The sequence below is a fragment of the Octopus bimaculoides genome, chromosome 24 (assembly GCF_001194135.2).
Source record: "Octopus bimaculoides isolate UCB-OBI-ISO-001 chromosome 24, ASM119413v2, whole genome shotgun sequence".
NCBI classification, from domain to species: Eukaryota; Metazoa; Mollusca; class Cephalopoda; order Octopoda; family Octopodidae; genus Octopus; species Octopus bimaculoides.
The window spans coordinates 15695171-15720441 of record NC_069004.1 but is presented as its reverse complement, the minus strand read 5'-3'; the positions used below and the strand labels follow the sequence as shown (position 1 = coordinate 15720441).

Genomic DNA, 25271 nt, shown 5'->3' with positions numbered 1-25271 from the left:
ATATATATATATATATACGACGGGCTTCTTTCAGTTTCTGTCTACCAAATCCACTCATAAGACTTTGGTCGGCCCGAGGCTATAGTAGAAGACACTTGCCCAAGGTGCCACGCAGTGGGACTGAACCCGAAACCAATGTGGTTCGTAAGCAAGCTACTTACTACACAGCCACTCCTACACCTATAAATTATATATAAATTAATACTGTGCATTAATTTTTTATATATATATCATCATCATCATCATCGTTTAACATCTGCTTACCAAGCTGGCATGGGTTGGACAGTTTGCTTGAGGACTGGCAAACCAGGAGGCTGCACCAGGCTTCAATGTGATCTGGCAATGTTTCTACAGCTGGGTGCCCTCCCTAATGTCAACCACTCCAAGAGTGTAGTAGTTGCCTTTTACAGGCCACCAGCACAGGGGCCAGTTAGCAGCACTGGCATCAACCATGCTCGAATGGTGCTTTTTATTTGCCACCACCAAGGGAGCCAGTCAAGCGGCACTAGCATCGGCCATGACTATGATTTTCCTTGATTCAAGTGGTCTTCTCAAGCACAGCATATTGCCTGACAATTGAAGGGTACTTTTAAATGGGCCAGTTATGCGACACAAGCATCAGCCACAGCTACAACCTCACTTGACTTGCCAGGTCTTCCCAATCACAGCATATCTCCAAAGGTCTCGGCCACTTGTCATTGCCTCGGTGAGACCCAACGTTTGAAGGTCATGCTTCACCACCTCATCCCATGTTTTCCTGGATCTACCTCTTTCACAGGTTCCTACCACTGTTAGGGTGTGACACTTCTTCACACAGCTGTCCTCATCCATACGCAACACATGACCATATCAGTGCCATCGTCTCTCTTGCACACCAAATTTGATGCTTCTTATGCCAAACTTTTCTCTCAGGGTGCTAACACTCTGTTTTGTATTCACACTGACATTACACATCCAGCAGAGCATACTAGCTTCATTTCTTTCAAGCTTATGCATGTCCTCAGCAGTAACAGCCCATATTCCACTGCCATGTAGCATGGCTGTTCACACACATGCATCGTACAGTCTACCTTTCCCTCTGAGCAAGAGGCCCTTTGTTACCAGCAGAGGTAGGAGCTCTCTGAACTTTGCCCAGGCTATTCTTATTCTAGCAGCGATGCTCTCAGTGATTCCTGATGGGCCGGGGGCTTTCTCTGTCTTCATGCTCTTAATTGTTTTATCTACTAAGGTGCTGTCAATTCGAATCACTGATCCCTCTGTTGCGCTGACATTTGACAGACTCTCTTTCTCCCATTCATTCTCTTTATTTAGCAACCTTTCATAGTGGCATCTCCAAGTCGCTCTCTTTGCAGCATCATTAAATGCAAATGAGCCATCATCCATGTGGAGACATTTCTCTCTTATGACATCACGATTCTCTCTCAGACACTGTCTTGCAATATGAAATACTTCAAGTCTGGTCCTCACAATGCAGAACATTGGCAAATGTTTTCTTATCTGCTTCCCCTCTGGCTAAATAAACCTGTCTCCTAGCTTCCCTTCTGGCGATCTGATACAGCTCTCTGCTACCACCATACTTCCAGTCCTTTCATGCCTGCTTCTTTTTCCTAATGGTCCTGTTCAACTACATTGTTCCACCACTAAGGTTGAGAGGGGAGTTTGCACCAGCCACAGATCTGGTCAGTAGCCCTCAACAGGTTGTCCTGTAGGAACCTCAAGTTGTCCTCCACATTATGTGATGCTATATCCTCCTCTTTTTCATCAAAAGCTTTAAGTAATACATCTCTAAATCTCTGTACATTTAGAGGATCCTTAAGCTTCCAGACCCTTCTTTCCATGCTGGTCATCTTCTGGGCAGCTATTTAGCCATGATTCTGAAGTCGCTAACTACTAACCTATGTTGTGGGGTGCATTCTTCACCTGGGAAAGTTTTGGCATTTATAAGTAGTCATCTTTCCCGTTTCCTGGTGAGAATGTAGTCAATCTGACTAGTGTGCCCACCAGACTGGTAAATGAACAGGTGACTGGCAGGTTTCCTGAAGTTAGTATTACAGATCTTAAGATCATTTGCATCATAGAACTCCAGCAGCCTGGTTCCTTCCTCAGTGCGGGAACCAAATCCGTTGCCACCATGTACACCATGGAAGCTCCCTGGATGTTGTCTTATATGACCATTGAAGTTGCCAGCCACAAAGAGAAGGTCCCTGTCATTCAACAACGAGGTTGTCATAAAATCAGTCTTACTCTTCATCAGGTAGCCCTGGCTGTGGGGCGTAAGCTGAGATAATGGTTGCTAACCCATGATGCAGCACTAATCTAATCTTAAGTATTCTATCGCAGACTCTGATTACCTCGATTACCTTATCAACCCATTTCTCTGCAAGACGTATGCCCACACCTCCAACCCCTTCAGTGTTCCCTACCCAGAAAATCTTATACTTATGTTCTTTGCCTGTGAGGAACGTAGCAGAACTTCCTCTCTACCTTACTTCTTTGATGCAGCACAAATCTACATGTTTCCATTCAAGCATCTCAACAATCTCACTAGACCTACCTTTCAATGTGCCAACTGTGAGGGTGTGGAAGGTGTGGGCTGTTGAGACCCTGAGATGGGGGACAGCAGCATTATATTATGCACCTGAAAAAAAGCTTGCATTTGGCAGATCTCATAAACATACAAATAGCCTTCAACCTGCATATACTACACCATCATTTTATTCGCTACATAGTCACTACATTCAACAGGAAATAGATACTAGGTAAGGATGGAGGGGAAGGGAGAGGGAAAGTGTTCCATATATTAAGCCATTAGGGGTGCTCAGGAGAAAGACATCTGGTAGAGGTCAGAGGTCAGAAACTTCCGGTACAGGTGGTGGGATACTCATTTGTTTATTTGTGAAATTAAAAAAGTTAAAATTTTGATATACTTTAACACACAGTATAATGTCTTTTGTCCCCACCTCCTGATCTTATGTAATTAAGCTTTTGTAACATCTTTTGGTCTGTAAGAACTGGCCTTGATGATAAAATACAAATTATAATTAAAATTATTATTATTTAACTTACCTACTTTACTGGGAACTTTATCATCATAGATTACATCACCAAAGGTTAGAGGTGTATAGATAAACAGACCTTGACGGTCAGATTCTGTACTGGTTACATTTTCACTGGACGGCAGTTTAACTGGACAGCAGTGACCAGCAACATTAATGAGCTTAAAAGACCTGTGAAATAAAAGAAACATTTTAAAGTGGATATGACAAAGGACCAAGATAACTAGCACCTTGCAGTACTCAAAAAGACCCGTCCTCCACAAAAGAAATGTTAAGGCCACTCACCCTGGTGAAGAGGATTGGCCTGCAAAAGTCCTATGCCAGTGACATATAAAAGCACTCATGCCAGTGTCACGTGAAAAGCACCCAGAACACACTATAAAGTGGTTGGTGATAAGAAAGGCATTCAGTTGTAGAAACCAAGCCAAACCGGAACCTGGTGCAGTTCCCCAGCTTGCTAGCTCTGGTCAAACTATCCAGCCAATGCCAGCATGGAAAACAAGCATTAAAGGATGATGATGATACTTCATTTCAAAATCAGTAAACAGCTAAATTTCAACAGATTAGGGTTAATGTAGCTATTATGAATAACATATTAAAACGGTCCAATCAATGACAGGTTGTGTCTAGGTGTTGAGGGAATAAAAGAACAAAGTCACACAAAGAGCTGCTATGTCCATGGTTTTTGCAGGGCTTTGTCCCATAGATTGGAGAGATTGATGCCCAGCTTGAACATTTGAAAGTCAGTGCCAGTAGGAAAAATATGTGAAGACGGAGGAAACCAAGGATTTGGTCTCAACAGACTGAGCTCCTCTAAAGGCATGGCTTTCAAAGATTAGAAGGTGGTGTTAAACCAGATTGTATATGAGGTTTATGACCAGGTTAAATCATGCAACGTGTTCAAAAATCCAATGACCAGGTAATGGTATTGGTGAGTATGTTAAATCTATGAAAAACAAAGTGGTAATGTTAAACCAAGCAGCATGTTAGGTAATCAAAGTTTTCTTTTTTATAATCATCATAAATAACAACAATAACAATTTAACATAGGCACAAAAAACACGCAGGGAAGTGGTTGGGTTTAGCTTAATGAACCAGTACTTGATGGTAATTTATTTCACTGACTCTGGAAAATGAAAGGCAAAATTGATCTTGGTAGAATCTGAACTCAGAATATAAATAGCTGGAACAAATGTTTAAAGAATGTTTTACAATGACACACACAATTCTTTTAAAATTTTCAATCACAGGATAAAGGCCAGAAATTTGAGAGGAAAGATTAACCAATTAAATCAATGCCAAAACTTGAGTAATACTATATTTTGTCAATCCTTGACGGATGCAGACATTAAGAAGGATCTGAGTAACCTTCAACAGGTATGTTCTTGTAAAAATTATTTCAGTCATTTGTGTATATTGTCTGATGAACTTTGAAAAGAAGGAATTTTTGTCCCTGAGGACAATAAAGGAAAAGAAACTGAAAATGTTGATTTCTCATTGCTCTGAGCCAATGGGCAAGGGAACATTTTGGTTGAGAACGTTTGCTTTGAAATACGAAAAGTCATTTTTATTTTTGTGACAAATGTTATGTGACAAACTTGTTGACACCGGGTTGAAAATAATAGTGGAAAATTTTCCTGAAATTCTAATACAACTGACCGTTTTTTCTCACACTGAATTTCTAACATACAGGCCACAGTGCACATTACACCAAAAACAATCATCTTATTGTAATGACCAATTTTTTAGGAGAATATGTTTATGACAGTTTAAACTTAGCAGTATTACAAGAACTAACCCCACAGATAACAACGCTGTACTTGCCACAAACAAACATAATTCCTACAGTTCAACAAGTTCAAATTACTAATCCCCAGGTCGTTGAACTAATCATTGGAAACTCTCCAGAGAAGTTTATATTTAATCAGTCAAAAAGGCAAACACATTTAAAATTTTGCCTTGAGAACAATAAATTTGTTCTTTTCCTGAAAGTAAAAGTTTTTCAACAAAAACCAAGAAAGTTACTCACTTTCTATCACCCACCCAGAAATGGATTACTCCTAGAAAGACAACTAAAAATTATGACTTCTCACATAAACATTCAAAACAATTTTTATCACCTGTTCCATGTTGTAAGTAAAGAATTCAACCAAAAATCTAAAGATAGTTAGAAATCAATGAAAGTAAGACTGTGAAAAATACTTGCCCAAGAAAGTCTATCACACTAGAGAATAAGTCATAAATTTATCTAAGCTAAAGCTTTCACTGGACAATATCTCTGTCCCAGAGCTTAGACTGAGTTTCTGCCCAAGCACTAAGAATTTCTATAAAAATAAACTAACCCAAGGGCTATTTCAGTTTGTCCGCCAACACAAGCTGAAGAAATGTCTTTTTGAAAAAAATAATAACAATGAGTCAGAGTACCTCATATTTATTGAAAACGATGATGATTGGATCTGGCATAATTCGATTGAAATGAATTACTATTGGTATTTGGATAAAGTTCTGGATGGATATTCGCAAACACTGCTAGAATTTCTTGAACCTTGTCAGACAGGAATTTGGGAAAACTGTAAAAACAAGTAGAAAGAAGTCCTGGAATAACATCACAAATTCCCAGCATTATGCACTCTGTCATTGAGCTACTAACGGTTCTATTGTTATTAAAATGGTGGATAAAGGAGGCACTATTGTAATTATAGACAAGGGTGAGTATATTTTGGCTTGTGAAGAAGTTTTAAATGACAAAACTTCATATGAAAAATTACCTGTTGATCCAAACCCCAATTATAGAGAGGAACTTGAAAATATAATTCTGGAAATGGAGGAAAGCAATTTCATAAATGAAACTGAATTGAAGATTTTATGGTCAGAACAAGGAACACCTGCATTTTATAGTCTCCCCAAAATTCACAAAAAGTTTGAAACATTTCCTCCAATGTACCCAATTAGCAGCAGATATGAATGTTGTGCAGCCAAAATTTCAGAGTGGCTGGATGGCTTTCTACTCCCTGTAGCAAAAAAGATCAAGTTACTATGTTCAGGACACTTTTGATTTAATGTCCAAAATTAACTTTTCTAAGCATCAAAGTAGTGTTGAAAACCGTTTTTTGATAGCTATAAATGTTTCTTCACTATATCCTGATACTGACCCTGATGACAGGGTGGAAGCATGCATGAATGCCTTTGAAAAACAGTCAAACAAGTATTCCATGTAACTTTCGCTGTAAGTTATTGAAGTTTGTAACACAGTAAAGTTTGGACAAAACTTTTACCACCAGACGAGGGGTTGTGCCATGGGTACCCTCATGGCAGTTAATTTCACTTATGTTTGCATGACGAAATTTGTGACACAGGTACTGGAGACATTCAAGTCTCTGCACGGTCATGAACCAATACACTGGTTACAGTTCACTGATGACATCTTTTTGAGAAGGATCACAGAACAGTTTAATTAGTTTCTCGCATTTCTGAGATCATTATGCTAAAAAGTATGGCTTTAACTCCAATATAAAATTTACACCTAGTTTTTCAAAAACTTGAAATTTTGGATATAAAAATCAAGTTTTCTGGAGGCAGAATAGTGACAGAGTTATTTTGAGGATAAAATGGACTTGTACTGATATAGGAGATTACTGGAAACATGCAAACACTTTTGTACACCATTATGTCAAATGTGATTAAAGTGAACCACGATTAAAGGAAATTGCTAATGACATAGCTAAGATTAGTAAGGAAAGTCAAACTTTCATACATAATTTTAGCAAACAAAGTAAAATATGTGATAGAATTCTTTTAGTGATTAACAGGCATTTCAAAAGTATTACAAAAGTGTTACCAGCATGTTGCAGAAAAATATCTTTGTTTCAAACAAATATTCTCTCAGCCACCTTTAGATGAAATAACAATATAAGAGAAATATAAACCACCATCTCTAACTCCAAGAAAACTACCATTGGAGTTTCTGAATGTTGTACCTTGAAAAACAGCCATAACAGAGGTAAGCCCTCTTGAAGGAAGGTGGGATATGTAAAGATTCCCATTTGGTGTACACAATAGAATGCATCAAACACAACTTGATTTATGTTGGTTGTACAACAGAACAATTAAACAAAAGATTCAATGGGCACAGGTTTGACGTCCGGCACAATAACAGTTGTTCAACAAAACTTGCTGAACATTTTACATCAAGTGGCTGCAATTTTGAGGAACACCTGAAGGTGCACATTCTCAGAAAATATTCTGAATCTACTATACTGTCGGTCCTCAAAATGCAAGAGGTCAATTATATTTGTGAATTACTAATCTCACACCCTCGAGGAATGAATAAAATGACAGGTGAATTTCATCACATGTACACAAAACTATTCGACTAAATATATTTTCTTTTCTCTTTTCTTTCTTTTTACCAGTTACAAAACTGAAAACTGATGACGTCATTCTATCAAATAGGAATGCAGGATTTCCGCATTTATATTTTGAATTTCTGTGTTTATGCAGTTGTTTTCATTTCACATTTTCCACTTGAAGAAGACAGCCTGTTATATTATTCAAACTATTAAATGAACAATCTATTACAAATCGCATTGTGCTCTTCTTATTGTATAATAATAATATTAATAATAATATTAATAATATTACTAGCTGGATCCGTGAAAAATTCACGGAAAACATAAAAAATGTAAGCATCTGTAAACAGTGTGCTGGTGCCATGAGAAATGTTTGTATATTATGACCGTCTGTCTTTACATTCTGAGTTCAAATTCTGCCAAGGTCGACTTTGCCTTTCATCCTTTTGGGGGTCAATAAATTAAGTACCAGTTGTGTACTGGGGTCAATCTAATCAACTGGTCCCCTCCCCACAAAAATGTCAGGCCTAGAAAAGTATATTGTGGCAGTTACAGAATATAGAAAGTAATGTAACATCAACGACTATATAATCCACCCAAAATATTTGAGTTACACAAACGTAAATGGAATTACTATTTAACCTTCGTACATATTCAAAGAACCTTCTTGGTTTAGTGGTACAGAACATTTCTCTGGTATTCTTTTATTCTTTTACTTGTTTTAGTCATTTGACGGTGGCCATGCTGGAGCACCATCCTTTAGTCAAAGAAATTGACCCCCTCCTGTCAGCCTGGTGCTTATTCTATCAGTCTCTTCTGCTGAACAGCTAAATTACAGGGATTCAAACACACCAACATTGGTTGTCAAGCAATGGTGGTGGTGGGACAAACACAGACACAAACACACACACACACACACACACACACACACACATACATACATACATATTTATATATGATGGGCTTGGAGGTAGTGGTGATGCTAGCTGGTGTGATTTTGCGGTTTGTTGGTCTGCCGAAAGAGATCCAGTGAGCCCCTAACTGGTTCTCAGATCTTAAAGGTGTAATGTGGATGTATAATGATGGAGCAGTTGGTGGGGTGGTGATGCTAGCTGGTGAGGTGGTCTTCCTCAGTACTTCATGGTAGACAATATTTTGTGTGTATGTCACACCACGTTTTTGGTCTTGTCTGTTATCCCATTTGAGTGTCATAACTCTTACTTTGATATTGTTCATAGCTCATGCTCTTGAAAATGCGACATATAATTGGCCATGAGAAAATACCGTTTGGGGCAAATGTATTCCAACTGTTTCAAACGTTTGCCCTTGAGCCTTGTTAATTGTCACTGAATATGCAAGTCAAAGTGGAAACTGAACTCTATTTAGTGTGACTGGAATATTTGCATCACTTGGGCTAAGTTTAATTCTGGGTATTAGAACTGTATGACCTCTGTTGGAGCTATTACCAATCATGCCTCCACACAATGTTCATGAAGTCTTTGCACTTTCATGCAAGTTCCATTACATAATCTTTGACTAATCGAAAGATTTCTTAGCAGCATTACAATATACTGGATGATACTGGAATGGATTTTAGCCTTGATAAATGAGCTAAAGCCACATCCTCAAGGGAAAATACCTGAAATTAGATCCTAAAAAAAATACAAATATTTAGGTGTATGTGAAGTAGATGGCATTAAGCACTCACAAGTGTACAAAAAGAAAATACAAAGAATGTTATCATAGTTAAAGCAATCCTAAAGAGCAAACCTAATGCAGCTAACAAGATTGATGCAACCAATACCTTGGCCATACCTGTTGAGATCTACAGCTTCAACATCATCAGTGAAATCAGTAAAACTGATACAAAAATATGCAAGTTTCTCTCAATACACCACATGCATTACCGAAAGGCAGATGTAGATAGACTAGTACTACAGTTTATATCCTCCATGAAAGGATGGAGGACATGAACTGATACCACTGCAACTGTCTCTCACGACAGCAATCATAGAGATAGACACCTATCTAAAACACCCCTGACACAATAATTAAACCTGTCTACTCATATTCAAGTTCAAAAAAATGTACTCAATATCAGAAGTAAAGAGATATCTAAAAGTGTTGAAGAACAATGAGACTGAATCACAACTAGATGAAACGGAGAGCAAACCAAATAAAAATCACATGCCAAATCAAATGGAATCTAAGAGCTGCAAAATACATGAGAAAGTAAGGCATTGCATGGCAAATGCCCTACGAAGGCCAGTGACCCTGATGTAGATCCAAATACGACCCATCAATAGTTGGCAACATCTGGACTTAAATCAGACACAGAAGGTTTCACTATAGCACTATAGCTCAAGATTAGTGTCTGTCCACCAGAAACTGTCAAGCAAGCATTCTTAAAAATGATGCTGATTCTGCCTGCCACATCGTCGAGCAACCAGAGATAAAATTGCCAAAACAAACTTGGCCAATATTTGTACTGGGTCATATGCCATAAGTATGAAAAGAACTAGTGAGAACATAAACCTGACAATGTAGTAGAAAATAAAGACATCACTGTTTTTTGGGACTTAAGTACTCGAACTGATCGTGCTATGGTAAAATAAAAAATACATGACGAAACACACTTGCTCATAGACATGTCAATCCTAGCAGACTGCAACACTTCCAATAAAAACATTGGCAAAGTTAAGTAAATATAAGAACCTTGAAATAGAGGTTTCAAAAATGTGGCATCTAAGAACAACAATCTTACCTGTGATCATCAGAGCTTTGGGAACAATACCAAATGGTGCTACAACACTATGGCCAATTACCAGGAAACCCAAAAGTATCAGAACTACAAAAAATTGTTCTTGTGGTTACTGCCCACGTCTTAAGAGAAAAACTACCAACCTGAAAATACATGATTCTATGATTCTTTTAAAACTCTTTCGAAATTGAAATATTACTAAGTTAATGGAATGTTAGTTCTCAAAATCCAGTATCCTTTCCTAGCAATATATCATTGCTAACCATAAAATAAAAGCCATACTAAAACATCCGAGTTGCTGTTACTTGAGGTCTCTGGGTGAGACTTGGAACAGCTCATATAAAACAAAGCAATGATAACGTAAATAATAATAAAAATAATAGTGAGAAAGAAGATGGGGAGACTATAAAGAAAAAGAAATACAGTTGTAACTTGCTTTACACAGAAGATTGATTTTGTAAGTGGCCAAAGAGATAAAAATTGTAAAAACGAGGGGAAATGTTTTCAATATTATTAAAAACACACACACACACACACACACACACACACAAGTAAAATTTAAACAATTATTCATTGAAATTGGGATAATAAACATGATTATCATGTGTGTATGTGCATATATGCAGAGAGAGAAACTTAAGAGAAGAGGCTGCATGGAAGGCAAGAATCCTAACTCTGTTGTTATGTGCCTATTCAGGAAGCATGATTTTTATGCCAATATTAGCCTAATAAACCACCTCAGAATCCCAAAGAGTAAAGCTGCTACTCTGGTCGTTGTCAGAGACATGAAAGAAAAATGTCATATACTGTCATAATATTGAGTTTTATTTTCTATTCAGAATAATTTTTTTCAGTTGTTTCCATAATGTTACTATTGTAGCAAAGTCTAGGATCAAAACCTTAAAGCTTTAGTAACTAGAATGAGACCACACTTAGATCAGACAACAGGCCTTGAATATCACCCAGTAAGCTTGTAGAAATATCATCCCACATCACAGAATGTCCTATCATGTTCCAGTGATTCCCACATTAAAAGGGGTTATTTAAGCAACAATGAAAGCAAGCACAGCATACAGAGAAGATGGGTGAGGACTTGATACTCATGGCAATGCACTTGTACACACACAAGTCCTTATGAGGTCTCCTTGGTTGCAGCTCAATCCTGGGTTAAAGGAATCATTGTCTATGAAGAACAGAGTGATTTTTCCACCTCTCACGCAAAGTCATTCTTTTCTGTTATTAATGTGACTATGAACTACATTTGTTTCTAGCATACCACAACACACCCTTGGCAAACCACTATGTAATTATGTAAATATTATGATATACGCCTATAAAAATAAATGCAATTTAAACAATGCTTTAAGATTCAAGGGAAGTAACTTGTACTATCATATTCTAGTAATGAATACAAAGATACATGGGAGATACCTCGTTCCTGCCTTTCAAAGATGACCAGTGAAAAATCAGAGTTGAGAACCACTAGTATATGTATTACAGAACAAGGCAAAATCAAACCTGACTGCATTTGTGCAAAGAACTGATGAGGACATACAAGAAAATATATAAAGAATTAATAATTTTGTGCATAAAGTAATAGGTCAGTACTGACCCTTGAAAATTACTGGTACTTATATCATAGACAGGGGAAAATATGGAGTAAAGTAAATTTTGGCTTGATTTGAACTTGGAACCATAAAATTCAATGATATTCTATTTACTGTGCCAACTCATTCCCTTTAATACAAAAAAATAATGAGACACTAATTGAATCAAATAGCTATACATAAATACCACGTGGAGGTAAAATTATCGATATATATTCCCTTGGCTTCTTGTGCACTAGTGAAGCTAGAGAGGGCAGAGGGGGTGGCAGTTTTATGAGGGTGGCACCACTTTTTGGTGGCAACGTTTTGTGGGAGCCTGGGGGTAGCAAACTGAAGGGCCACCCCAGGTGGCACACACTCTAGCTGCACTAGTGTTCTCATGCTGCACATCTCCCCATATTGACATAGAGAACACATATCTTACCATTATCAATAGGGTGGCAAGCTAGAAGAATCATTAGCACACCAGCCAAAATGCCTAGTGGCATTTCACCTGTCTCTAGGTGGTGAGCGAGCAGAATCATTAACGAACTTAGCAGCACTTCATCTATCTTAATGTTCCAAGTTCAGATTCTGCCAAGGTCGACTTTGCTTTCATCTTTACAGGGTTGATGAAATAAGTACCAGCTGAACACTGGGGTCAATGCAATCAACCAGCTCTCCCTCCCCCAAAACTTCAGGCCTTGTGCCTATAATAGAAAGGATTATTATTATATCAATATTATTATTAGGTGGCTTGGTAGAATCATAAGAGTGTTACACAAAATGCCTTGTGGAGTTTCTGGGTCTTTCTATTCTGAACTCAAATCCCACAGAGGTGCCTTTCATCTCTTTGGAGTCACTAAGACAAAGTATCAGTCAAATGCAGAGGCCAATGTAATTGACTAAACTTATCCCTTTAATTTCATCCTCAAATATTGATAAAGGTATCAGTAATACAATGAATGTCATCTACTGCTTAAAAAAATATGTAAACCCAACATTAATTGCTATTTTACAGCTATTTATATGACAGCATTGGTGAGAGGATTTTGTGAGAATACCTATTGCTTTACAGCTGGATACATCTCTCTGCAGTGAACCACTGAACTGTAAAGAAAGAGTGGTACCTTTTATTTGTTAGGCAGATTGATAAAAGGTACCACTCCTAAAATAGTTTTGTTATTTTGCTAGGCACAGAGCACAATAGCAATTGGTGGTAAGATTTGAGCTCATGATTGTGATCAGTAAAATAACCTCAAGATAACTGCATCACTATGAAGTAAGTGAAACAAAGCATGAAAACTAAGGTAGTGCTGGCAATACATACTTCACAATAGGCAATTTTGTCAGGGAAACTGGAGGGAAGATTATGCCGCTATCTGTGGCAAGGGGTTGAGGAATTCCTTCACAACGAGCTGTATTGGATTTGAGGGTAGTGGCAACATCTCTCCTCTCCTGGGGTGACATGTGATCAAGCATGGAGTGTAGTAGGAACGTCATGTGTCTGAAAAATAGAACAGAATAACACAAATTTTCGGTCGAATAGTACAGCAGGTGTCATCTTAAGGGAGAAGACAAGGCTTTAGAAAGACATACTGGACTTAATTCTTAGAGATGCATTAGAGCTACACTTAGAGAAACAATGAACTTGAGACAGAGTGAAAAAGCTCTGAGAGACACAATGGACATAAGCCTCAGAATAATTTGCAAGACATATGTATTAAGGAGTTATATTAAACTTTAGGAAGACACAATACATATAGGTCTTAGGGAGATGCAGTAGTCAAACCTTTTGGAGAGATGTCACAGTAAACAAAGGTAGCAGGAAGTCCAACGCATTGCTTCAAAAAATCACTGAAAACAAGACATAAAGTTTAATGTGACTTACCGGACTGATAACTGAGGGTTGCCCATCCTCTTGGCTGAGAATATAAGTTCTTGAAGTACCTTCATCTGCAGCACAGGCCATCCACAGGGTTCATCTAAAATAATAGTAAAAAAACTTTACTACAACAGGAAGCTGAGAATAGAAATGCGTGAGCGTATTTGTGTGTATAAAACTGAACAATGATTCCCATCACTTTTCAAAATGACTATTCTTCACCATCCTATCCAGCCAAAACACAGCTGCCATCAACATAGTTCTTGTTGCCATGCTCAAATTTGTTAACATGTTACTTTTGTGACAATAATCCTCCATCAAATCACATAAGCAGTTATGATTCTTAATTTTCTCATTATGAATATATCAACAAGTTTAATCAATTGCGTTAACTCTTAAACAAGACACTCTATTCTATATGAATATATTCAACATATCTAGCACCAATTATTATTAATAACAATAAGAGAGCTGATGAAAGAGTCTCTACATGATTGTCTGATATGCTAGATATAGCAACCAAATTGCCATTAATTCACATCCTACCATCTTGAAAAAGAAGGAATCTAGATATATAAAAAGACAAGCTCTTCATGGCTGGAATAGCATTGATGACAGATTGGGTTAATTAGGACTAACTTAAGGCTAAATAACAACAACAAAAATGTGTTAAACATTAAACAAGATGCTGTTCTTTATGAATACATCAACATAACAGATTACCAATTCTCACACTACTTTAGAACATACAAACATGCACAGACAAACACACATATCTCAGACCATCAGTATTAAAAACAAATACATACTTTTAGTAAACTGTCGTGGATCCATAGTGACACCATAGCCATCAAGGGCCTGCAGTAAGAGGGTATAACATTGGTACCAATTAGGTTGAGCAACTTGGGGGTTGACACTCTGAAGTGCAGTAATACGTCGATAAAATGCTGCTTTACGATGGAAACATATCTGTGAGTATAGGCTTGCTAATGTACTGTAGCGCTGAATCTGTTTAAAGAAAGAGAGAGAGAAGAGATGAGAGAGAATCCTTTAGTGATGGAAAACAGATAAAACATTGCACATTTTCACAGTGTTAGATATCCTCTTATTTAACCAGTTACACACAGTAGCTAATCAATTTTCACATTTGCTGTGTGTGTGTGAGAGAGAGAGAGAGAGAGAGAGATAGGGAGTGTGTGTGTGTGTGTGTAAAGAGAGAGAGAGAGAGAGTGAAAGAGAGAGTGAAAGAGAGAGTGAAAGAGAAAGAGAGAGAGATTAAGGACTACAACTGCAAATGTTGAAATATTGTGGGTTCTGTCCAATATATACCAGAATGGAAAATAAAATGGATACAAAATGATGTTGACGATGATGATACAGTATCTAATTTATGCCCGCCTTTTCCATGCTGGCATAGATTGGATAAGACTTACTGAAGCAGTATTCTATGACCAGATGTCGCCTGACCTTACTTATTTTCCAAGTGAGGAAATTTTTATTCTGCTGCTTTTCACATGAAACCATCAAGGTATGAAATATTTTGTTTATGGATATAAACGAAATGCATTATTGCTCAAACTGTTCCAATGTGAAGACATGCAGCACACCCACCACCACCAAACACACACAGCTAAGTTTCTGTACAGATTCCTTTTATTGAATACCACTCACAAGGCATCCATTGGTCAACCTGAGCTGCAGAAGAAGATACTTGGCTGAAGTATCATGCAGTGATTGTGAAGCAAATTTTGCAATCACACAGCTATACCAGTGACACAAATGTTGTTGCAGCTGCCAAGCCACCACATCATCCACCATCAACACCACTACCAGCAACAACATTCACTTATCTTTGCTTGTATGGGTCAGATGAAACTTGTTGAGGCAAGATTTTCTGTAGCCAGATGCCTTTCTTGATGCCAACTCTCACCTGTTTTCGAGCAAGGTAACATTTTGCTTGGTTCTGTGAACATGAACACAACAAAATGCCTAACATATTTTCACTAAGGATCACAAACAAATGACACTGTTTGTATAACAGTAACATTTCTTGACAACTATAATATCCATGTCAAGTAATTCCATTTATGTAATGTGTAACTGAGATATTTTGGTTGAATTATATAGTCTTTGGTGTTACATTACTTTCTATATTCTGTAACTGTCACAATATACTTTTCTAGGCCTGAATTTTTTGTGGGGAGTGGGCCAGTTGATTAGATAGACCCTAGTACACAACTGGTACTTAATTTTTTGACTGCGAAAGGCAAAGTTGATCTCAGCAGAATTTGAACTCAGAACGTAAAGATAGACAGTCATAATATACAAACATTTCTCATGGCACCAGTACACTGTTTACAGATGCTTACATTTTTTATGCTTTCCATGAATTTTTCATGGGTTCAGCTAGTAATTAATTATTTTGAAACACAACACCTTATTAACCATTGATATATAGTACCTAATTTACAACTGACAAATAGTTATTTACCTTGACACAGTACCTTATTAACCACCGACATATTGTCAGTGGCTAATTACCCCTTGAGACACCAACAAGAAACCCCTATGTGGTTATTTGACCTTCAAGAAAGATCAAGTAAAACTGCCTAAAATCACATACTAAAATAAAAATGCTTGGAACAATGTAGACTCTGGTATAATAAAAAAAGGCAAGACAGTCAGTCACAGCTGGAATATCACTGACAATATATATGCTTGATCATGATGACTTTCAGTTAAACATATAGTAGCTAATTAATAACTGACCTATAACGATTAATCAACTGCTGATGTAGAGTGGCTTATGATAGATAATGACTTAGACTCACCTTATCTTCATTAGTGCTTTGAACATTAATGTACATCACATTCTGGAGGAAGTCAGAGGCCTGAAGGTATTTCTGAAAAGAAGAAAGTAAATAATAGATGAAGGAGACATTTAGGGAGGCTTCATGGGAAGTACAGTACAGTGCAGATCTACTATGTGAGAGTACGGTTTAGAAGTTCATTTCGCAGCTAAATGGTTCCAGGTTTGATTTCACTATGTAGTATCCTGGTTTCCTGTGCAAGTGCCTTCTATCATAGACTGAACAATACCTTGTGAGTGAAAATACACACACAAAAAAAACAAACAAACATACACCAGTGTTTGAACTTCTCTAGCCATCCTTCACACATCAAAAGGAACATTCCATATAGTATGGCAAGATGTACCTGTGCAATAATAGTTGAGCAAAAAATACATCAAATTCAACTCAATGGATTCAAAGGCTTCTTAAAAAAACAGAATTACCCCTTAAAATTAATAAATGATGAATTATGAGGATGATGAAACTGGACATCATACAACTGAGTACATCTAAGAAAGTAATTAAAGAAAATACTATTCCATTTATCAATACACATAATTTAGGAATGACCAACATTTTCCACACTATAAAAACAAACCTACCAATATTCTTACAAAGCCCCAAAATGAAAAATCTGGTTGATGAAAACTTAATACAAAACAAAAAAATCTTGTGAAGGACTGTCAAGATAATAGATGTTGAACATGTAACAACAGCAATTTCAAATATTTAACAGTGGATTCTCCTTCAAAGTAAATGCAAATATGAACTGCAAGACACAGAATCTCATATATTGCATGACCTTCCCCGAGTGCAATGAGGCAGTTGCTGATTATCTCAAAAAACAAGTTCCAGGAATGCTTCCATCAATGGAAACAGCACTGGATTAAGTGTGTGGCTTCCAAAGGGGACTACTTTGAAGGAGATTAAATGTCAAATTGGTACATGTATTTTGTTTTTATAGCACCAGTCCAGATACTTATTGATCAAACTTCGTATCTAATGATCTAACAACTTTGCAATATATTTTACTGATGTAAAAATGAAACACCTATTTTTACATATGATAACATGATAATAACATTTCTCCTTACAGATAACTTACCCGTTGTAGTATTAATACCCGGCAAGCTTTTATACTGGCCTCCATTTCTATCACAGCTGCAGCTTTGCTCTGAAATAAATATAACATATATTAGGTTGGAAAGAAACTCCTGCCATATTTCAAGATGGGAAAGAAACAAATAATTCTTTGATCTTAATTTATATATTTAATTTGTGGTTGGTGCAAAGTCCCAACCAGACCTAGGGTAATGTGGTGGTGGAATGTTGCTGTAGACAAGGCTATTAGAGCAAAGAAACAGGCTGTTTCATGAAGACAGAGAAAGACCCCGGCCCTTCAGGAATCACTGCTGAGATGCTTAAAATATTTGGCGGTATAAGTTATGATCTAGTCACCTGCATAGTCAACCAGGTGATTCACGAAGTAGTCATAACCAATGTCTGGTGTAGCAGCACCATAATCAACTGCTACAAAGGTAAAGGTGATGCCTTGGATAGAAATAATTACAGAGGTATCAAATTGTTGGATCAGATGATAAAAGTTACAGAGAGTCGTAGTCCAACTAATTAGGTGGGAGAATTAGTCTAGATGAGACGCAGTTTGGTTTTGTGCCATGGAGAAGCACCACTGATGCTATATTTCTGGTAAGGCAGCTGCAGGAGAAATACATAGCCAAGGATAAACCTCTGTACTTGGCTTTTGTTGACTTGGAGAAAGCTTTTGATAGGGTCTCCCGATCCCTTATCTGATGGTCAATGTGGAAATTAGAGATAGTGAGAGCTGTACAAGCCATGTACAGAGACGCTATCAGTAAGGTGAGGATTGGCAACAAGCACAGTGAAGAATTCATGGTACAAGTAGGGGTTCACCAAGGATTGGTCCTAAGCCCCCTCTTGTTCATCACAGTCTTTCAGGCAATAACAGAGGAATTCAAGACAGGCCACCCCTGGGAGCTCCTCTTGACTGATGACATTGTTCTTATAGCTGAATCACCACCAGAACTAGAGAAGTTCCAGGTATGGAAGCAAGGTCTAGAATCGAAGGGCTTTAGAGTTAACCTAGCAAAAACCAAAGTCTTAGTAAGTAAGAAGGCAGACAAATCACAAATCCCTTCAGGTAGATGGCCCTGCTCAATCAGTAGAAAAGGTGTAGGTATTAACTCTGTAAGATGCACCTGGTGTAAGCTTTGGGCACACAAAAGGTGCAGTAATATCAGAAGAAGATTAACAGGGAAAAAAGCTTTTGTGTGTGGTAGATGCACAGGTACAATAAACACCAAAAATGTACAGAAAATAGACTCCATCAACTGTCATGAGGGTAAGCTAGAAATAATAGATAGCTTCCATTACTTAGGTGATCAAGTTAGTAGCAGAGGTGAATGCTCCAAGAGTGCAGCTATCAGAATAAGATTAGGCTAGGCAAAGTTTAGAGAGCTCCTGCTTCTACTGGCAACAAAGGGCCTCTCTCTCAGAGTGAAAGGCAGATTGTATGATGCTGGTGTTTGAACAGTTATGTTACATGGCAGTGAAACATGGGCTGTGACAACCGAGGACATGTATAGGCTTGAAAGAAATTAAGCCAGTATGCTTTGTTAGATGTGCAATGTCAGTGTGCATGTTCGACAGAGTGTAAGCATCTTGAGAGAAAAGTTAGGCATAAGAGGCATCAGATGTGGTGTGCAGAAGAGACAAATGCGCTGGTATGGTCATGTGATGCATATGGATGAGGACAGAGGAAGACCCAGGAAGACATGGGATGAAGCATGATCTCCGAACTTTGGGCCTCACAGAAGCAATGACTAGTGACCATGATCTTTGGCAATATGCTGTGTTTGAGAAGACCCATCAAGCCGAGTGAAATCACAGTCGTGGCTGATGCTGGTGTTATGTAACCGGCACCTGTGCAGGTGGCACGTTAAAAGCACCTTTCAAGCATTGAGCCTCATGGAGGCAAAATGGCTGAACTCCTTTCGAATATTGGGCCTCACAGAGGCAATGACCAAGACCTTTGGCATTATGTCGTGCTTGAGAAGAAGACCCATCAAGCAAAGTAAAATCACAGTCATGGCAGATACCGGTGTCATGTAACTGGCACTCATGCCAGTGGCATGTAAAAGCACCTTCCAAGCATTGGGACTCACGGAGGCAAGGACCAAGATCATTTGGCATTAAGCCGGGCTTCGAGCATAGGGACTTACAGATGCATTGACCGAGTCCATTTGGCATTATGCCATACTCAAGAAGAAAACCTATCAAACCAAGTAAAACTGCAGCTGTGGCAGATATTGGTGTCATGCAAATGGCACCTGTGCCAGTGGAATGTAAAAGCACCCATTACACTCTCGGAGTGGTTGGTGTTAGGAAGAGCATCCAGCCATAGAAACCATGCCAAAACAGACTGGAGTCTGGTACAGCCTTCCAGCTTGCCAGCCCTGGTCAAACCGTCCAACCCATGCCAGCATGGACAATGGACGTTAAATGATGATGATGATGCATCACAATAACACTTCCCCTCACAATCCCATCTATTTAGAAAATTGTTGATCCTTGGGTACAAAATTTTTCAGGTTTTAAAGCAAAGAAACACTCAATATAATTTTTAATATCTTCACAGTTAAGAAATTTGTTTCCCTTCTCAATAATGCTGTAATTATCTGAAAATAAATATGGCAGTCAGATCAGGAGAGTATGGAGGAGGAGACAAAACTTCCAAATCTAATGCCGTAGTCTTTTCCTGAGAGACTTGAGCAATACATGCTATTGAATTATCAGGTAAGAGCAACACCCTTTACAAGTGATCAATGACACATGCTTTTTCCGAAAATGTTTGTACAATGCTTCCAAATGATGGCAATATATTTTCTCCACATTAACTGTTTCATTTTAGTTTAATGTTTCTTAGTAGATGACACCAATCATATCCCACCAAACACAAAGCATTACTTTTTGTGGGTGTAGTCCTGGTTTGGGGATGGATTCTCCTTTTTCATTGGATACTATTGAAGAGAATATACTTTTTATCACTTGTGATGATTCTCCCTAGAAAAGGTTTGGTAACAAGTCTACTCTTCAATGATGGGCAGAGGGCAACACTTGAAGCTGGGAAGCAATCAGATGAGGATGAACCCACTAACCAAATGTTATGATCAAAGTGACTTGAACTGTTTTGCTAATTCTCATGCAATTTGCTTTTGATTTATCTCAGCTACAGTTTCAGAAGCTTGTTGTCAAGATAGAAGAGAATCTGTGAGAGAAAAATTTCCCAAGCAAAACTGGTCATATTCAAACACGTAAAGCTTATTTCCATAAGCAGAACAAATATTTCTTGACACGTCCATTACTGTAGAACCTCTTTTAAAATCATATAGCATGCAGTATCTGACATGGGTCTGATCTAAACCCATTTTAAAAGAGTAAGATCAATACAAATTTAACCACTATGGTATAAAGTAATCTGTAAAGAAACAGAAAACAGTAGAATGTGAAATTAATGCTTATTTTACTGCAAGTATTGAAAAAGAACCCTTTAAGTGATCATGTTTAAAATGCAAAAAGACTTTCAATAGATAGAGTGACAAACCAGTAATCATATGAAAACACAGGTTTTACATCAATATCCCTCTCCTAGAAAGATGAAGTGACAAGAGCAAGGGGTCTTTGACTTCCAGTGGTACCCTGGCACCAACCAAGGGTGTTTCTGCGTCTTCACCCTCAGATGAATTGTCATCACATATGTTAATTTACCCATAGCTGGAACCTTGATAGGTGCTACTACTCTGGGTCAGAGTAGACCTGAAAAGAGATGGTTCCCCACACCTCAAAACATAAATAACTATACATGCACATAACCAGTGAGGATAGATAAAATATAGACATTGATAGATAGATATAAACAGCAAGCGTATTTTAAATATACACACACATATATACATATGTGGATACAATTAGAGGGGATATATTTAATGCATGTATATGAGTGCACGTGTGTGTGCATATATTCAATTATAAAAGATATATTAGATACATGTAAATTTAGTCAACCTCTCCTGGAACACCCACACAAATCTTTAAGTATTTGAAAAAATATCTAAGAAAAAAGAAAAAAAATGAAAAGAAAAAAAAATACTAAAAAAAATATCAAAAAAAAAAACAAATTTCTTCCTCTTCCTGAAAGATCATATTTCTTACTTTGCTGTATTGCATAATAGCTTCTTTATATTTCTCTATAATGTCATCTGGGTCTAAACAAGATTTCGGCTGTGTTCCTATTCCATCATAACCATTACTTATGCTTCGCTTGATGTGCAGAGGTACACCTAAAAATAACAAGATCAATTTCAGTTAGTTCCCACAATACAGTCAACTTATTATATTCCTCAAATTATAACTTCTAATTAACATAGAAATATTAACCTTTTTGCTTTGCCATGTTTTAATAAACGTGTTTATTATGGATCACCAGGACATACAAAGTTGACAATACTGGTAGTAATAGGTATGGCTATGCCTGTGTGAGTGAGAAATTTACTTAGCACCCATGTGGTTCTAGGTTTCATCCCACCACATGGTACTTTTTGGGATAACCACTGACTTGTGAATAAAATTTTGTACATGTAAACTATGCAAAAGTTTGCCTTAGATGCACACACACACTTTTTTTTTTATTTGTGGTTTAACAAAGCTACCTTTGGTTTCATGCTGAGAGAAATCTCAACAATTATCAAACCTGTCACATGGAACGTTGGTACTCGTCTCCACCTAGGGTGAGAATACATGAAGCTACACAACACTGTACAGGGTATGGGGATAAATAAATATACAGATCATAGGAGTCAACTAATATAATCTTAATTGCTGCTTCCCTTGCATTAACTCTGGAATCTTTGTAAGGAGTGTTCACCATGAATTGATTAATTCCTGAATCATTTTATGTGGGAACACGCATACAAATCCATGTCCAAATTGATATAAATGCACACGTGTGCACACACACACACACACACACTCCAAAACACACACATATATATATTCATACAGACATATGCATATATATATAGACACACACACATACATATGTGCATTATCTTTTTTTGTTCATGTTAGAGCATGTGCATGTAATTGTAGAGTTTCATATATTTTCACACCAAACTTGGTTGAAGGGGTTGTGGATTCATAAGTTTATGTATATGTGTATTTTGTGAATCATGTGATGTTATGAATATGTCTAATAAGAGTATCCAGCATACGTATAAAGGGGCATGTGTCTTTTATGCATAATGTTCATAAAATGCATATAATTGATGTCCAGAGAAAAACTTATTCAGGTTGGGACGGACGGAAAAGTGGGTGGAGGTGGAGACATGCTTAAAATTTCAAAGTGGGGATTGTTGTTTGTGCATGCAGCGGAAGAAAGTTTCTTCCTTAATGTTCATGATGTCCATTGTTGAGGTTATGATATTTAATTTTTGGTAATGCAGAGCTTGCATTTGCTTCCCCATTCATGAAATTTGCTGGCCTTAGCTATAATGCTCTATGTGATATGGGTTGTTCACGTCTCTCTCTTTAAGTGTCCATACTATATTGGATAAAGATGTTGTAGGCTTTTTGTTTTTATCTTTGAATGAAGCCAAGTGCTGTGTATATCTCTGTTTGAAGATATTTCCTGTCATTTCAACGCAAGTTTTTGCTGCTCCGTTCAAATCAGTAATACTGGCTTTGTACACTAATTCTTTTTCCAGGAACCTAATGTTCAGGGGACAGCTGTCCGGAGATTTATAATTACAGGATCTTTAAATGATGTTCCTAATGTCATTTTTATTGTGGTTGAAAATAATTGACCCTATATTGGGGAGATGACTATAACTAACTTTAACTGTATTTCTATTGAAGATCTTGTGGTGTATATGTAAATGAGGGAAGTGGTTATTCCTTTACCCTTTTACTTGTTTCAGTCATTTGACTGCGACCATGCTGGAGTTTTAAGAATTTTCTAGCTATGTTCATGGCTATGTCCATACTATATGGAGGAGTGTACCATAATATTTTCCTCTGCCTACATTTTTTTGGTCTATCTACATTTGGTTCAATAAAATTTATACTACTCTTAAAGTTGGATGCTACCCTTTCTAGAGCCGCATTGTAATATCAGACAGTTTTTCTAAAAATAGCTTTATCAGCAGATAAGTTGGAAACATCTCTACTGATGCTATTAACTGTTTGATTATTGATGGTGGGTGATTAGAGCCCATATCAATATATGAAAAATCTTCATATGGTTTACAACAGGGTTTAAATTTGCTTCTACTAAGAGTCATATTAAGATCTAGGAAATTAATTTCTTTAAGGATAGTGTTAATTATAGTTCTTAGCTTTAGTTGGCTAAATATTTTGCATACATGTTTTTCTTATGTTACCAGTATCATGTCCACTTTTGTTATGTACCACTCCAAGACCATCCTCTCTACATTGCCCTGTGTCAGTCTCTTATCTCTTTTTTAAGAACATCCAGGATATAAAGGTCAACCTGATCTGCTATCTCTGCACCATCATAGCTCCCTATAGCAACATTAAATAGCTCATTCCCATACTTTTTCACCCGATAGGGATTATCATGAAAAAGTATTGACTTCCTTGCATTCATTATTATGACTATATCAGTATCAGTGACAGTTACATATACTTTACTAAACTCAAGTGCCTTTTGGAGCAGGTTTTTGGAGATCAGGAAGTAAAACTCTACAATGTCAAACTGGATAAACCTGCATTTGTATCAGAGAGAGTAGAGATGTGGTAGGTGAGAAATGTGTGCAAATGGATAGTGGTATGCTTGTGCTTAGTGACTCGGAGAAGAAAGATGCATGGAGATGGCATTATGAAAGGTTATTTTATTTCTTTATTGCCCACAGGGAGCTAAACATAGAGGGGACAAACAAGGACAGACAAGGGGATTAACTCGATTACATCAACCCCAGTGATTAACCTGTACTTATTTAATCAATCCCGAAAGGATGAAAAGCAAAGTCGACCTCGGTGGAATTCGAACTTAGAATATAACGGCAGACGAAATACCGCTAGGCATTTTGCCCAGCATTCTAACGTTTCTGCCAGCTCGCTGGCATTATGAAAGGTTGTTAAATGTGGAGAATAATTGGGAGGAGAGTCTTTCAAATATCGAACCAACTGAGAGACCAATCATCAGAGTTGATAGCAGTATAATAGATAAGACAATTAAGGATATGAAGACTGAGAAAGCCCCTGGACCATCAGGTGTCACTGCCAAGATGATTAAAATATCAGGCAGTGTGGGATATAGCCTAGTCTCTCACATAGTTAATCAGCTAGATGCTCTTCTTAATGCCAACTACTCCAAGAGTGTAAAGGGTGCATTTTATGTGCCACCAACACAGGTGCCTTTTATGTGACACCTGTGTTAACCACAACTATGATTTCACTTGGTTTGACAAGTCTTCTCAAGCACAGCATATCACCAAACGTCTCAGTCACTAGTCATTGCCTTCATGAGGCCCAAAGTTCAAAAATCATGCTTCAGCACCTCATTCCCTCCACAGTTAGAGATCAGCACTTCTTTACACAACTGGCCTCATCCATACACATCACACAACCATACCAGCATGGTTGTCTCTCTTGTACACCACATGTGATGCCTCTGATGCCCAGGTCTCTTACTGTTTGTAGATCTGGGATTGCAGTACCTCCAGGT

The 25271-nt window shown here is 37.6% G+C and overlaps 1 protein-coding gene across 1 annotated transcript in view; it reads right to left on the bottom strand.

The window, feature by feature from the left end:
* The window catches only part of LOC106882859 (trafficking protein particle complex subunit 9), a 96233-nt gene that overhangs the window by 53322 nt on the left and 17640 nt on the right, over nucleotides 1-25271 (bottom strand). Inside the window, exons 5-11 of the mRNA XM_014933664.2 lie at nucleotides 21740-21867; nucleotides 17595-17663; nucleotides 16469-16540; nucleotides 14447-14645; nucleotides 13644-13737; nucleotides 13083-13259; nucleotides 3067-3227 (exon numbers count right to left, since the gene is read on the bottom strand). Coding sequence (XP_014789150.1) covers nucleotides 3067-3227; nucleotides 13083-13259; nucleotides 13644-13737; nucleotides 14447-14645; nucleotides 16469-16540; nucleotides 17595-17663; nucleotides 21740-21867 — 900 coding nt within the window. The remainder of the gene's footprint in view (nucleotides 1-3066; nucleotides 3228-13082; nucleotides 13260-13643; nucleotides 13738-14446; nucleotides 14646-16468; nucleotides 16541-17594; nucleotides 17664-21739; nucleotides 21868-25271) is intronic.